The 15793-nt window shown below is 27.8% G+C and overlaps 1 protein-coding gene across 2 annotated transcripts; it reads left to right on the top strand.

Annotated features, from left to right (window-relative positions):
- Positions 1 to 765: 765 nt before the first annotated feature.
- Positions 766 to 10707, top strand: LOC108780171 (short-chain dehydrogenase/reductase family 16C member 6). 2 transcript variants are annotated; one of them, XM_018547792.1, is made up of 8 exons: positions 766 to 850; positions 4846 to 5005; positions 7559 to 7713; positions 7835 to 8012; positions 9172 to 9301; positions 9399 to 9519; positions 10103 to 10228; positions 10460 to 10707. In XM_018547792.1, the coding sequence occupies exons 2-8, from the start codon at positions 4865 to 4867 to the stop codon at positions 10527 to 10529; spliced, it is 921 nt and encodes a 306-aa protein (XP_018403294.1). In that variant the 5' UTR covers positions 766 to 850; positions 4846 to 4864; the 3' UTR covers positions 10530 to 10707. The 2 variants fall into 2 exon arrangements, with proteins under 2 accessions (XP_018403294.1, XP_018403301.1); XM_018547799.1 differs by lacking the exon at positions 10460 to 10707 and adding an exon at positions 9919 to 9938 and having other exon boundaries at positions 10103 to 10222.
- The last annotated feature ends 5086 nt before the right edge of the window (positions 10708 to 15793 follow it).

The following is a 15793-nucleotide window of genomic DNA, read 5'->3' as shown; positions in this document are numbered from 1 at the left end:
TTCTAATTCTTAGAATTAGAAAAAATGAAGTTAAACCGCGAGATTCAAGTTAATCTACGTAGAAATAAATATTAAAAAATCAAATTTCATGTTTGATTACATTTATTTTTGACAATATGATTATTGGTGATAAAAAAGTGTTGTATCTTGAATGTTACCTGAAACATTGAGACTGCAGTCGAAATATAATCGCACAATTTTCTCGTAAATTCACGAACAATGCAATCCGTTTTGTTTTCCAGATAGGATTGAGTAAGTAAATTGAAAAATCTGTTTTTTTTCTCTTTCTCTCTCTCTCTCTCTCTCTCTCTCTCTCTCTTTCAGACGGATTACATTGTTCGTGATTTTACGGGGAAATCGCGCGTGACTATCTCGACGGTCATGATTTCAAACAACATTCGAGACACGAAAGAATACTTTGAAATACTGTCACGACTTCGGTTTCTCTTCACTCTTACGCATGTTACGCTACCGGCTGTAATAATTCTACTTGGACTCTAGGTTGCTCTAGCTCTACGGCAATACACTGGCGGAAGTACGAACGGCCACCCACCCAGAGACGACTTGCTCTTTAATAGCTGTTTCTACTGCACTCTGATAATGGTTGCGGTCGTCTTATAGTCAAACGTTGGTAACGTTTGATACACGCGCTCGCGCTGCGCCAGCTAGCTATCGTAACCGTGGTAGTAACGGAAAATTCGCACGTTGGTGGCGGTCAGAGAAGCGCTATAGCCATGGTTATTTAGTCGCGGCCCGTACGCGAACGGCGACGGTTCGCAACTTGAACATAGAGACTTATTCGCGTTAGTGCATTGTGGAAAATTTAAAAAAGATTTTCACTATAACAAGAGTGAGTAATTAAATAAAATTGTATACAATTTATTTTGTTATGATAACAATTTGAATAGAATTTCGAATCTTATTTATTTAAAAAAATTCGTTTTCTTTCTTTATTCCTATAAATGTAAAATTGTAAAATTATATAAGAAAAAATTTGTAATTTGTTAATTTTTCTTCGTTTAATTTTAACAGATCTTGAATTTGGCACTCATGCTTGGCATTTTTGCATTCTTATGATATTATTTTCTGTTATAATAACCAGTGATCTCACTTCATCTTTAATAAATCTGAAAACATATAGTTGGACTAGAATTATATACAAATGAAAATTTTTGCAACTATAAAAATAGCTTCATATTTTTTAAAGATTAAGAGATTTTAAATCTTACAAAAAATATCTTATTTTAGTAATTCTTTATTTTACTCCGAAAATGTAATAGCGCATTAATTATACTTCTTGTTGTAATATAGAAATCTAATTACTCGTTATAAAAAAGAAGAAATTCTTGCATTGTATAACCACACATTTTACCAAATTACCTCGAATTTTTTTATATGTTTTGGAATTTTATCGAATTTAACTAAATTCTAAAATTTCTATAATATAGTAATAAAAAAATTCTCTTCCTAATAATACAGAATTTCTATTTGTAACATTTAGAAATTCACATTTTGGCCCTTTTTCTTATTTGTATTGTTTTATACATGTTGAGCCTTTTCATTACTTATTTTTAGAAATTCAATTATAATTCTAAAATTATGTGAACATTATTTAAATAAGAAACACAGAAAACTATTTTATTTAAAAAAGCAACGTTTTTGAAAATAAATACGTGCAAAAAAGTATGTCAAAAACATAGAGAGAGAGAGAGAGAGAGGGGGGGGGGGGGGGGTGTGGGAGGGAGAGAAGGAGAGATGGAGGATTTTGTTCCCAACTAATCGTTGCTAAATAGTCTAATCAAGTGATGACATTCAGAAATCAACAAACTAAAATCATTAAGCTAGTAGAAAGATATAATTTTCCGATTTATTACTGGTCCATTAAATGAAATATTTACGTAAAAATGTTGCTCTAAAAAACAATAATTGTTCAATACACATTCGACAACTATATTTTCAAATAATTTGAAAAATTCTTAGAAAGAAGTTCCGAGAACTTGACAGAATAGCATAGTTTTGTATAATAATAATAAGTATGTAATAGAATGTATCTTATATAACAATTAAACAAAATTTATTGACATTATGAAAAGTATTATATAACTTATAAAATAAAGGAGCGTGAAACTAAATATCTTTACATATATATATTTATGAGAAAAAAATAGAACTCCATACTACACTAACAACAAAAATCTAATAAATGAATAAATATAATGAAGGAGCTTATGTTAACAACAAAATTATATCGCAAGTACATACATTGTATTCATATATGTTGCCATTCCTTGCGGTTTGCTATATAATGATAAGTTGACTTTATAATTGTTGATAAATCGTTCTCATTGGAAACAAGATATGATATAAATAACTTTTTTAACAAGGAAAACATGATTCGCACCTACTGATTGCAAAAGTTGCAGCATCATGTGTTCAAATAATTGGAAAATAAGAAAACTGTTGATTATTTTTAATATTTTAACTTCTGTATAGATTTTCACGAATACAAATCGTAAATGCTTGTAATGAAAATTAAGAAAATACATATATTAAAAAATAGGCACATATCTACTAAATGCTTAACCTGATATGCAAAACATATTTTAATCATTAAATGATCAAAAAACACGTTTGTTAAATACATCTGTGTCAATTCTAAAAGATTGCCATTTTGGCATTATGCTTAAACGTGTCGTGCCATCACATGGCCTTGGCATTTTAAAACGTTCGCGACCGTGCGATTAATCCATTTTTCGACATTTCCGCAGTCATCTCGAAAAAACGTGATTTCGATTCATGACAAATTTGATTATCTAAAGTTGACCTTGACTGAAGTGTACACCTTGGTAAGCATATGTAAACAAAATACCTTACACCATCAAAGTGAAAGCTCCATTTTATTACTTGTCAGCGAATGAAAGAAATATTAAAAGTTAAAACAAATATATAAAATGCTATTACTTATAGGTGATAATATAGGTGCAAAACTTTTGTAATGTAGCGCAATTTATTACATTGTGCAAATATTTATATTATAAAGAAAGTATTTGTATATTGTACAAATTTACTAATATTAAATATTATATAACAAGATTACAAATGCGTATATTTTTTAAATAATACATAAAAAATACATTCGTTTATACATACACATATATAAAGATAAATATCTTATTACGTTGTCCTTTTTTTATGTATCTTGTATAACGTACACTTCGAAGAATGGGAAAATATTAATAATTGAAAAAACTGCAGAAAAAAGATCGAGCATAGAATTGAATTAAAATTAACTTGTGCTTACAACTATCGATGCAACTGAAGAAGAATGATCTCATTCATATTGTGCGTTGTCAACTATCATGCACGACGTGTCATGTAATCAGTACTTGTTACCTACACAGTAACTGCAGTAACCTAATTTCGTTCAATTCTAATCAGAGGAACAAATACACACGTCTTATCGTTAGTATGGAGAATGCAGTGTAAGAAAGTATTAATCATCTTCTTTATATCTAATAAAATAATATACAATTAATGTTTGTTATTATTGTTTGTTTAATAAATTAAATTATTTCTAATTAATCTTAATATTTTCACAAGAAGAAATATAAGTCATATTAAGAAATATTAATAATATAAGTTAGACTTAATACTTCATAATCACAAATATGTTTAAGAATTATTTTTGATTATTTAATAAAATGTTTTTACTTGTAAGAAATTAGGTGGTAACAAAACAAATACATATAATTTATATATACAATTTTTACATAATTTCTTATTAACAGCATCATATTATTTACATATTTTACGTAAATTACTATCAGAGCTAAGCATATGTTTGAAATACTTTTATTTAAAACACATAATTTGTAATACTAGTGTATTTTGTATATTGAATTTTAATGGAGCATGTTTAAAAGTATTATGTGTTTGTATTTAAAATCGAAAGATTGAAAGCTATTTATGTTTTGTAATTTAAATAATAAGATTGATTGTCAATCTTTGTATAAAGAAGTATAAAGTATTAAATACTTTTATACGCTTTTATTAAATACAAAATACAAAAATATAATTGTCTTACAAATACTGCTTTTTAAATAAAAGTATTTCATAAATATATGCTTCCAGTCCTGATTACTATAAAATATAGTCATACTTTCAAAATAGTTGACATAAATAATTGTTCAGTTTTAAGAGAAGAATGCGCAAATAAACACTGTGTTATAAAATAATTATACGCTGAAGTTTTATTCATGAGAACATAAATGACTCACAGTACACTCGTTATTGTAGATACTTGACATGGCTCATCGTAGACAGCAACAAGCATTATATAACACAATACACGTAGATGTATATTTTAATGAATTATTGATGTTTCGAGATACTAATCGCATATTTTTATTAAAATTAAGTGTACAATAAAAATTTTCTCAAGTTCATTAAAAAAATAGTCTAAAGAAAATATACAAACAATTGAAAAAATTATTAAAATTAAGAGAATTCACGCTTTTTTAGTTTTATAAATATATAACTATAAATAGATATTTAATGAGATTATGTTACATTATATAAATAAGACAAAAGAGAGATAATTACTATGTTACTATATTATTTCTTCCTAAAGAATAAAAATAAAATAAAATATTTTTTCATGCATAATAAATAAAAATCTTAATGTGTATATAAATAAAAAAAACCCATATATATTATATGGCAAAATATATTTTTCAAATTTTTGTAATAAAATCTTTGTAATACTGCTTTAAAAAAATTTGTCAGAATAAATAAACTTTTTATTTTATCTCTGTAATCACAAACAAAAGTCTTTTATTTTTCCAGGCCAGAGTAGTAAGCAGCCATGGTAAAAGCATACAACGGCGCATTGATCCTTGCGGACGTTCTGCTGCTTATTTTGAAGATTCTATATTACATTTGTGAAAGCGTGTATAAATTTTTCGTTCCAGCAGAAGAAAAAAGCGTGGCTGGTGAGACCGTTCTAGTATGTATCTAATTTGAATTGTTGATATATGATATATATGGGACGTTCCACGTCAACGGGGATAAGTGTCTGGGCAAAATTTGTAAAGTCGAAATAAGACGTTCAAAGGCTTAAAATTTTCATTTTTATATGTAGTTTAAGAAAAAACGTGGCGTTTTTAAAGAGAAAAAAGTATAAGTAGCCAGCGACAGATAATATTATACTTTAATTAATCTACTCATTCATTTTGTTTTGAAATAAATGCATTTTTGAACACAAAAAACGGACCAAACTAATTTGTACACCTAATATTATTATATATATATATGTATATATATAACACATTGACATAATTACGTTTACGTAAATCACGTAAACGTAATTATGTCAATGTGTTTTTTATTAATGCCACAAAGTTGCACATTGTTTATCTTTATGTAATATTGCGCAGAATTCGTTTTTTGTACTAAATATGAAAATAGAAATGTTGTTTATCTATTTAGTAAAAAGAAGATAAAATGCACCTTGAATGATATATATATCTACATATTATCACTTGAATAATAATTATTTTTCTTGAATAATAATTATTTATTAAAAATGCAGTGATTTTATCAATATTTCGCTCAATTTAGAAACTCAGGCGCGACGAGTTGTGTGTGGATTTATAAAGTAATTTACACCCACACACATTTTTAGTTTGTGGAAATGTATTTCCATCCAAGAAATCCAAGAATTAAATTTATAATTAACTGTCAATTTTTTTAAACTCTCATGGGGAAAGTATTGTGTACGGCTACGAAATTGTCAATACGAAAGTGAGGAACTTTGTTCCAGAGTTTATGAAAATAATTCGGCTGACGATCCCGTCCTCGCCACGCACAGCGGAGCATTCCTTCTCTGCGCTGAGAAGATTAAAAATATCCCAGCCAGAAATGATAATGGAATCGACGTTGATTCAACATCAATTTGATAATTTCGATATTGAATCGATATTGAGTCGATTTCACATCAATTTGATAATTTCGATGTTGAATTAACGTCAATTATCATTTCTGGCTAGGATAGCTACGGGCATGCATGATACAATTGCGTCTGTACAATGTGGTCGTATTGTATATTCAAACGAAGGACTTTGGCGACAAATTTTGGTGAATAAATTTATAAACAGGAATCAATGAAGGGCCTCCACATTTCCAATTATTCAGGTTACAGATAATTAAAGTAGCAGAATTTCATATTTCATAATTTCACCTGTTATACCCTCTCCTCTTTCCCAGTTGGCAACTTCCACACTTCGGGCGAGACAAGTCGCCGAGTCTACAGCAACTAATTAGAAAAAGATTACAGATCAATATTATAATGTAATAAGTTTTTATGAAAGAGCAAAGGTACAATAATTATTGACACTGTTGAAAACCATTAAATGCAGAGTTGGAAAATATTACATTTTCCGTTACTTTTCCATTGTTTTTTATAATAGAAGCTATAACGATTAGTTATAAAAAATTGCATTGTCAATATCAAATTGTTTATTATAAAAAGTAATGAAAAAATAAAGTTGTTAAACAATTGAGACTCAAAATTTCAAAATATAAAGTTTCCCAACTTTGAATTTAAACATTAGACATTTTAGATAATTATTTACTATACAGTGGGGCATTTAAAACAGGTCATCTAAATAACTTGCTTGTTTTTTATGATACAAAAAAATTGTTTTAGATGAAAGAGGTTTCGAGGGGGGCGTGTTTTAGTCATGTTGTTTTTTGTTTAGGTGGAAACACCAAAAAAATATGAAAATGATCTCCACTTTTTTAAATAAAATTACGTAACTTTTTTACATAATGTGATTTCTTTAACATTCTGCATATAAAATGAAGATAGATATAAAAAAATTAATAGTGTGTGTGTGTTTACAAGATATTTTATACTTTATTCTGACATATATTGACATGGAATATTAAATATCTCGTAAACTATTAATTTTTTTATAATTGTGTCTTAATATTCTTATGAAAAAAATAACGAGATAAATTAATTAATGTAAAAAAATTCCATTTAAAAAAGTAGAGATGACCTTCATATCTTTTTCGTGTCTCCATCTATAGACAAAAAACAATATAACCAAACGTCCTCCTCGAAGCCATTCCACTTTCATCTGAAACATTTTTCGTATCTTCAAAAACGGGCATTTAGATAACCTGTTTTAAATGCCCTAAATAATATCAAATCATAATTTTTTGAATAAGAGATAAATAAAAATTGGAATATATTTATTTTCAATCTGAATACAATACATATATATGCACATGTATAATTACTAAATTTATCATAAAAGATTGATCTGTGTATAGTTTTTTTATATTTAACCTTTGCGAACACAATTTTCAAAAAATTACATAAATATGGAATATATTTTATATACATTAATTTATTTATACGTTATAAAATTAATGAAATAAATTAAATTCAATATTTATGCTAAGAAGAAGATTCTTTATTAAATAATTTGCAAAAAAAGAGATATTAAAATTGCGATAATTCTATAGGTTTTATTGCTATATGTTTTTACAGATAACAGGTACTGGTCATGGTATTGGAAAAGAATTGGCTCTTCGTTATGCATCATTAGGTGCAACAGTAGTTTGCTGGGATGTAAACCAAGAATCAAACGAAGAGACAGTGAATGAGATAAAGAAAACTGGAACAGCTGCAGCATATGCATATCAGTACGTTTATATCATTTACTTTTTTACAAAATGCAATAAAACTGAGAGAATCATGATGAGTGAATCATCCGATCGAAAGGCATTCGAAGAAAATTCGAGAATTTTATATCTTGTTTTGCAGATGCGACGTGTCAAACAGAGAGCATGTCTTCAGTGTAGCCGAAAGGGTCAAGCAGGAAGTCGGCGACGTGACTATTTTAGTTAACAATGCTGGTATAATGCCTTGCCATGCATTTCTCGATCATACCACTGATGAAATTAGACGAATCTTCGACATTAACGTGATGGCTCATTTTTGGGTAAAACTGACATAAATTAATTAAATATAAATACGTATAAAAATAAAAGAATTTTTATATGCCAAATGACTATCCTAATTATTGATCTAATATAGTTTAACCCTAGCTGTTGGGGTCCCTGGGATCCCAATGTAGTTTGTTAAATCAAGATTTTTTTCGTGTTTCTAAACTTTTTTTCAACCTATATATCTCGGAGTTCCTTAATTCTATCGACTTTTACACATTACGGTCTTGTTCCTTAATCAATTCTTTATCGATTAAAAAAAAAATAATTGAAATATATCTATTTTAACAAAGTTACGGTAACAAATGAGGTAGTGTGTATCTAGGATGCAAAAATCAGTGTACAGCTAGGATTAATTATGAGTTTCAATGTCACCTTTTCTTTAATCATTTCTTAAAATTATAATATTTTCAGACTGGGTTGTCCCACCTTTTAATAAACTTCAGCTTATTTTTCTATTCCATTGTTCTCTTCCCTCTCTCTCTCTCTCTCTCTCTCTCTCTCTCTCTCTCTTATTCTTTTATTTATATATCTATTAGATAAATTATCACATAGTTTATCTGAAGATAGAATAACCAATATCTCCTTGATAGATTATATTTAATATACTAGTACTTATATGAGCTAAAGAAATGTGAATTTTGATATTATTAGTATGAAAATAATTGTACGTAAAAGAAATTTCATATAAAAAATAATTATGGAGAAAAAAAAAAATAATAATTATGGAGAAATAATTTAAATTTAAATTAAAATATTTAAAAGATGTAGTCCCTGACAATCCGTAATTTATGCAAAACATCCTTTAAATATTCCTTTAAAATTTACAAAAGTTTTATTGAAAATTAATAATTATTGTTAATAATAATAATTTCTTTAAATTATAATATTTCCTGTTCACATTAACGAACTTTTTAAATGTTTGATTATTGAATTTACACAAATTAATAATAAACATTATTTTAATTTTAAATGATCCAATTACAAGTATCAGAACTGTCAGCTTATCCTAATAAACATGAAGTGATTTGATACTATATGTATATTATTTCTAAACATAGTGCAACATACACTTTTTAAAATTACAAGTCATTATTCAATTATTCAATATTTACTTTTCTTATAGTAGGATTCTATCGTTTTTACTATTTTTAGATGTTACAAGCATTTTTACCGAGTATGATCGAAAAGAATCATGGCCACGTAGTTGCGCTCTCGTCACTGGCTGGCATTGGTGGCATTCCAAATTTAGTTCCCTACTGTGCTTCGAAATTTGCAGTTAGAGGCAAGTCATCTTATATTTAACTTTTAATGATTTCAACATTGCTTTTTACGTATAAAGAGGTGTTACATTTTCAATTTTATTAATACAAATATTGTAGGACTTATGGAGTCAATCAGCGAGGAACTACGAACATCTAGCAAAGGAAAATCTTTAATCAAATTCACTACCATTTATCCATATATGGTAGACACTGGACTTTGCAAAAAACCAAAAATGAAGTAAGTACACAGTAAAATTATACAAAAAACGCTTACGCAATAACGTTACGTAAACATAAATGGGACTTACATATAACATTTAATTAGTATGACGTATATGTTATTACTATGTAAAAGTACTGATTAAAACTTGTAATTAACTGTCCATTTTCGAAAGAAGTGATGGATATATTTAAGCCCGGTTCATAATCAATTTTTATTTTTAACTAAGATTATTTTAAATAAATGCAATCTCTTAAGATGTCAACTAATTATAGAGCCATAGAGCTTAAGACGTTACTTAACAAGTCTTGAAACAAGAACCACAAATATCGATCTATCAATAATGGCAAATATACATAAATATACATATACAATTACATATTGCTAATTAATTATTTACGCTTTTTTTACACGCAGATTAGATTTTTGGATGCGAGGTGAGATACTAAAGATACATATAAAGATACAAAATAAAATTTGATTCGGCAATTTACTTCAGAGCTCATATTAAATACTTTTTAACAATTCTTTTAAAATTACAAAATATTATGAATATTGTATTTTTTATATCATTTTGCAATAAATATTCTAATGTGAACAGGTTCCCGTCTGCCATGCCGTTGGTTCCACCGGGGCAAGCAGCCTCACAAATAATTCATGCGCAGAGGAGCAACTTTCGCGAAAAAACTATTCCTTCGTACTGGTTGCCACTCAACACAATAGCAAGGTAAATCAATCACGAGTATATTCGTAGTAGATAGTGCAATATATGAAAATTAATTTTGGAGAAAATATATAAAAAAATGTTTTAACATTTTAATGTAATTAATATTAATGAGAAAGAAAATTAATGAAATAATATTAATGAAAATCTAGATAGATAGTGATAGATAATGATAATCTTAGATATTTAGAAACGAAAAAAGGTAATAAATATAAACATTTTATAACATTTCAGACTTTTTCCCGACGATTCGTTACGTTCCTTACTAGACTTTTGTGACAGTGGTGTCGAGGCAGACAGCTAACAATTGCGAAGAAATATCGGATTAATTAAAAACAAATATGTGAATAAAATCTTTTTACATAATTATTCAGAATGCTATTGTATTATTTATAAGACGTCGTAAAATCAGGGTTGTCGACTTATAAGTTTAAAATAAGACATCATTTTCTTTTTGAAACTTTAGAAACTTCTCTACTATACTCGGCTATTTTTTAATGGTCTGTTTTCTGTTCCTGCACTAGACTGCATATTAGAACTCTTTTTTCGCTTTTGACAAATATGAAACATAGTTATCTAACAATAAGTTCCAAAAGTGCACACTAGTTCAGCCGCAGAAAAACAGACTTTAAATATAAGAAATAATTACCTATTAATTAATTTAATTAGTCGTTGTCAAGAATTAATATATGTAAACGCGCAAATGGTGTTTTATACTAATAGTGATAAGTACAATATAATAATTAAATTTTTTGTACAATATTATAAAAAGTCGTTGTGAACGTCGTAAGGTTTTTTAATGACATCAACACAATATGTAAATCAGTTGCTTGAACAATAGCTTTTTTATGTGCTTAATTAATTAATAAAATTGGTATAATGTATTTATAAGGATAAATTAAACTGTTGTTATATTATCACAGATATTATTCTATATATTATTATTTGTGTTTATTATACGATAAAGCATAAAGTGTGTATAATGGTCGTTTAATATTATAATCATTGTCTTTATGCATATATAATTATATATATGTAAATTATGTTACAAATAGCATATATACAATACGATACACAAATAAAATAAAATACAATTTAGTAATATAATACAATAAGTCTTGGAGAAAATTTTTATGTTTTCCACTTTAATCTAGTGCACAAAAAAAAAGTTAAAATAATGATTAAGAATTATGAATATTACATATACGTATAAAGAAATTTATGTAACAAAAGTTGAAATATTGGTATAACAATTATTATTAATAATAATATATGCAAAAAATTAAAAAATCACTTACTCTGTCTTCTAAAAAATAATTGTAAAAAAAGCGTAACTTTATTTAAAATGAACATAATAAAAGTGTAACTTTGTTTAAAATAATCATAATAAAATGAGCTAAAATGCTTCAAATTTTTACTTTTTAGATCACTTGTTTAAATCAGATCTAATTTTTCACAAAGTTACACAGATACAAATAAAGATCCGTCAAATTTTCAAATTTCTGACAATCTTTGTCAAGTTTTATGGCATAAATTAAAAATTGCACATAAAAGTAGCTTATGAAAGATAAGTACAGTGTTACTATATTATTACTATTAAAACATATGCTAAGTGAGGTATAAGTATAACTAACGACAAAATTGAACACACATCTCTCAATAACATAATAGATGGCGCACTAATAACAAATCCATATGATTTTTATTCAAAATTTTAGCTCAATCGGACCTTTACACTTTATAAGTTACAGTGGTTTAAGTGACGCTACTTTTGTATTTTTTAAAACAATGGAAAAATCTGAATTTCGTGTGTTGATAAAGAATTGCTTCCTGATGGGAAAAAATACCGTTCAAGCAAAGCAATGGCTTGATATGTGTTATTCGGACTCTGCTCCGTTGGAAACAACAGTTAAGAGGTGGTATGCTGACTTTAAACGCGGTCGTAAAAACGCAAATGATGCTGAACGCTCTGGTCGCTCAAATTCGACAAAAGTAGAGTCACTTAAATCATTGTAACTTGTAAAGTAAAGGTCCGATTGAGCTAAACTTTTGACATGTATGTTTGAAGGTTTAGTATTTTCTAAAAATCAGATAGATAGATAGATAATGTAGTTTATTGGCCTACAGAGGAATTACAGCCATTTTACATTCAATCGCAGTTTAGTCACTGTATCTAAATGGCGCAAGGTAGTCATAAACATAACTTTAAACTATTTTACATTCAATCGCAGTTCAGTCACTATATCTAGGTGGCGCAAGGGGGGGGTAGTCATAAACATAAACTTTAAACTATAAACTATATATGATAGATATTATAAAATAATTACAGCCATTTTAAATTGCAAGAGACATTTATACATAGTTGGGGATGAATTTAGAGTGCAAGCATTAACATACAATAAACTAATTGTAAGCTAAGTCTAAAAAATACCAGAACTAAATATCAATCTTACAATCATTTAAGAATTTAGCGAGAATCTCTATTTCAGGCTTTTTCATTCTCTTAAGGATTTTTCTAAAGTCCACTGGCGTTTTTACTTTCAAACTATTAAATTTGTCAATTATGACCTTTCTTTTTTTGATGAATTTATTGCACTCCCATAATAGATGGTTCTCGTCTTCTATGTGGCCACAAGAACATAAGTTACTATCACAAATCTTAAATCTAAATAAACTATATTTCAGAGAGATAGTTGTGGCCACAACGAATTCTATTAAAATTAACAATAGATTTCCTACTTAAATTAAAAGATACAAACCATGGTTTTTCTGCCTGATTATGATAGAGCTAGAAATATATTATGCCTTTGTTAAGGACGTTAGCTCTGAAATTCAGAAAATCATCATTTCTCCTCTTGCATTGAGCTTTAAAGATACATCCAATTCTAAAAATCATATGGATTTGTTATTAATGCGCCATCTATTATGTCAGGCCCGAGACTAATTTTGAGTTATGTGTTAATAAGAATTAAATATAATAAGAAATGTACAATTGTGAGCATTAAAATAATGTTGTTCATAAATAATTTAAAATTACTACAGATAGACACACACGGTCAATAATTCATAACAAAGCACGATTTATATTAAAGAAACATTAAATTCGCTCTCTCTTTTTATTATAAAAAATATTTATTATCAATTTGTGTTTTTAATTGTATGTTTTTTGTTATTTTTGTATTTTAAATAAATAAATGATTTTTCAAAGGTCTTAAAAAAATTAATTTTTAAATTAATCTAATGCAACTTATTAAAAAAATTTTACCTAGATAGTATCCCACATATTAACTTTACGGAAAATATGTACCGCATTCTTGCTTAAATTTTTCTATGAATCATATGTTCCTAAGCAAATCCGCTAATCATACTAAAGACCATAAAGATAATAATATAAACAGTAACAAATTTAAAACATTGATTTATTTACTACTAACATTTTTAACTACTTTCGTTTTACTATATTTACATTTTTTTATATACTATAGCCTTTAATCCGGCTCCTCATACAGACATTCGCGCTTTGCAACCGAGCGCTAATTAATGAAAAATGGAAGTAAATTTATCCTTGTCATTTAATTTTTCATTAATTACACTCGATATCAGAACATCAATGCCTACGTGAGGATTCAGACTTATCGATTTAGTAATAATACACTTCACGTTTCTGTACACTATATTTTATTCAAGCTTTGTATCAACGACGAGATTTTTATTTAAAGGCGGCCTCAGCCTTGAGTAAATTTTGTGATCAATTGGTTCAGAAATAGTCCAAAGATAATTGAACAAAAAATGAACAAAGGTAACATTATCGACATATTAATATAAAGAACCCCGCACGTTTCATATGGAAAAATCACGCAGATCAAATTGCTCCGTTTTGAGATTTGTTGTGCTTCTTGTGATTCTGAACAAATGTCTCCATTGCGCATTGCCACATTCACGTAAAAATAATAGATAAAAAGATATAGCGTTTTGGAAGACTCAGAATTTGAGTGTCGCCATACCTCCTAAGATAATTTGATGCTGTATTTTATATAAATGAAAATTTAAAAAAAATGGGAAAAAACTGTGATTGGCTAATTCTTACGGTACATCTTACTATTACTGTTGTATGGATGATTTATAATAGGCCGTAATCTGTTAACTTTTTTCGTAATTTGCAAGAATTGACTAACCATAATGATTATTCTCCTCTCATTCTCCCCCAGCTTTTGTTCTCACTTCTTGTCCAAGGCCATCCTACTCCTTTAACGTCTTCTGAATATCCTTATTTTGGTTTTTCTTCCGTCCTTTAAGTACTGATAGTAATTACAGCATCCTACTGCGGATGTGGATCGGGTCTCCTATTCTTGAAAAGAAACGTATACAAAAAACTAGGGAAATTCTATAGTATACATAACGTACACTATAGTATTTCCTTATTTTTTCGTATACGTTTATTTTTAAGAATAGAAGACCGGATTGCAGATCGTAGATCAGAATCCAATCAAGACAAAGTTGCTTTATCTTGATTGAATTAAAATGTTTAATTTAATATTAAAAATGTAAAAAATTTAATAAATTCGTTAAAATCTTTAATTTATTCTAATATATTGCGAAGAATATCACGTAATTTTGGCGTTTCGTCCCGGCTTACATCACTACTGAACTCATCAGTAAGGTATTGTAGTGAAAGCCTACCTTATACACGGTATAAGGTAGGCTTCCACTATAATCACAATTTTTTTCACATTTTAAAAAAATTTTCTTTTATATAAAGTATAACATCAAGTTATCTTAAGGAGGTATGACGACACTCAAATTCTGAGTCTTCAAAGCGCTGCTTTATCTATTAATGTGAATGTGGCAATGAAGATATTTGTTCAGAATCACAAGAAGCACAACATATCTCAAAACGGAGCAATTTGATCGGGGTGATATGAAACGTGCGGGGCCCTTTATATCAATATGTTGATAATGTTACCTTTGTTCATTTTTTTGTTCAATTATCTCTGGACTATTCTGATCCAATTGGTCACAAAATTTTTTCAAGGCTGTGGCCGTTTTTAAATAAAAATCTCGTCGTTGACTTCAAAGCTTGAATAAAACATAGTGTACAGAAATGTGAAGTGAATTATTATTAAATCGATAAGTCTGCATTCTCACGTAGGCATTTATGTTTTGACATTGAATGTAATTAATGAAAAATTAAAAATGACAAGAATAAAATTTATTTCCATTTTTCATTAATCAGCGCTCGGTTGCAAAGCGCGAATGTCTGTATGAGGAGCCGGATTAAAGGCTATAGTATATAAAAAAATGTAAATATAGTAAAACAAAAGTAGTTAAAAATGTTAGTAGTAAATAAATCAATGTTTTGAATTTGTTACTGCTTACATTATTACCTTTATGGTATTTATATATGTGACAAGAAAACATATTCCTTTCACAATTGGCGCAATCTATAATAAAAAGATTTCATTTTATTTTGTGAGGCTTACACACTTGGCGCCTTTTTTTCCTTTTTTTTAAAAAGGTAATTTTGTTGATTATCTCTAACGAATAGCTATATAAAAATAATATTGAACT

This window comes from Cyphomyrmex costatus, unplaced genomic scaffold (assembly GCF_001594065.2).
Source record: "Cyphomyrmex costatus isolate MS0001 unplaced genomic scaffold, Ccosl1.0 scaffold122, whole genome shotgun sequence".
Lineage (NCBI taxonomy): Eukaryota > Metazoa > Arthropoda > Insecta > Hymenoptera > Formicidae > Cyphomyrmex > Cyphomyrmex costatus.
The sequence above is the reverse complement of the archived record's forward strand: the minus strand, read 5'-3'. Positions and strand labels throughout refer to the sequence as shown.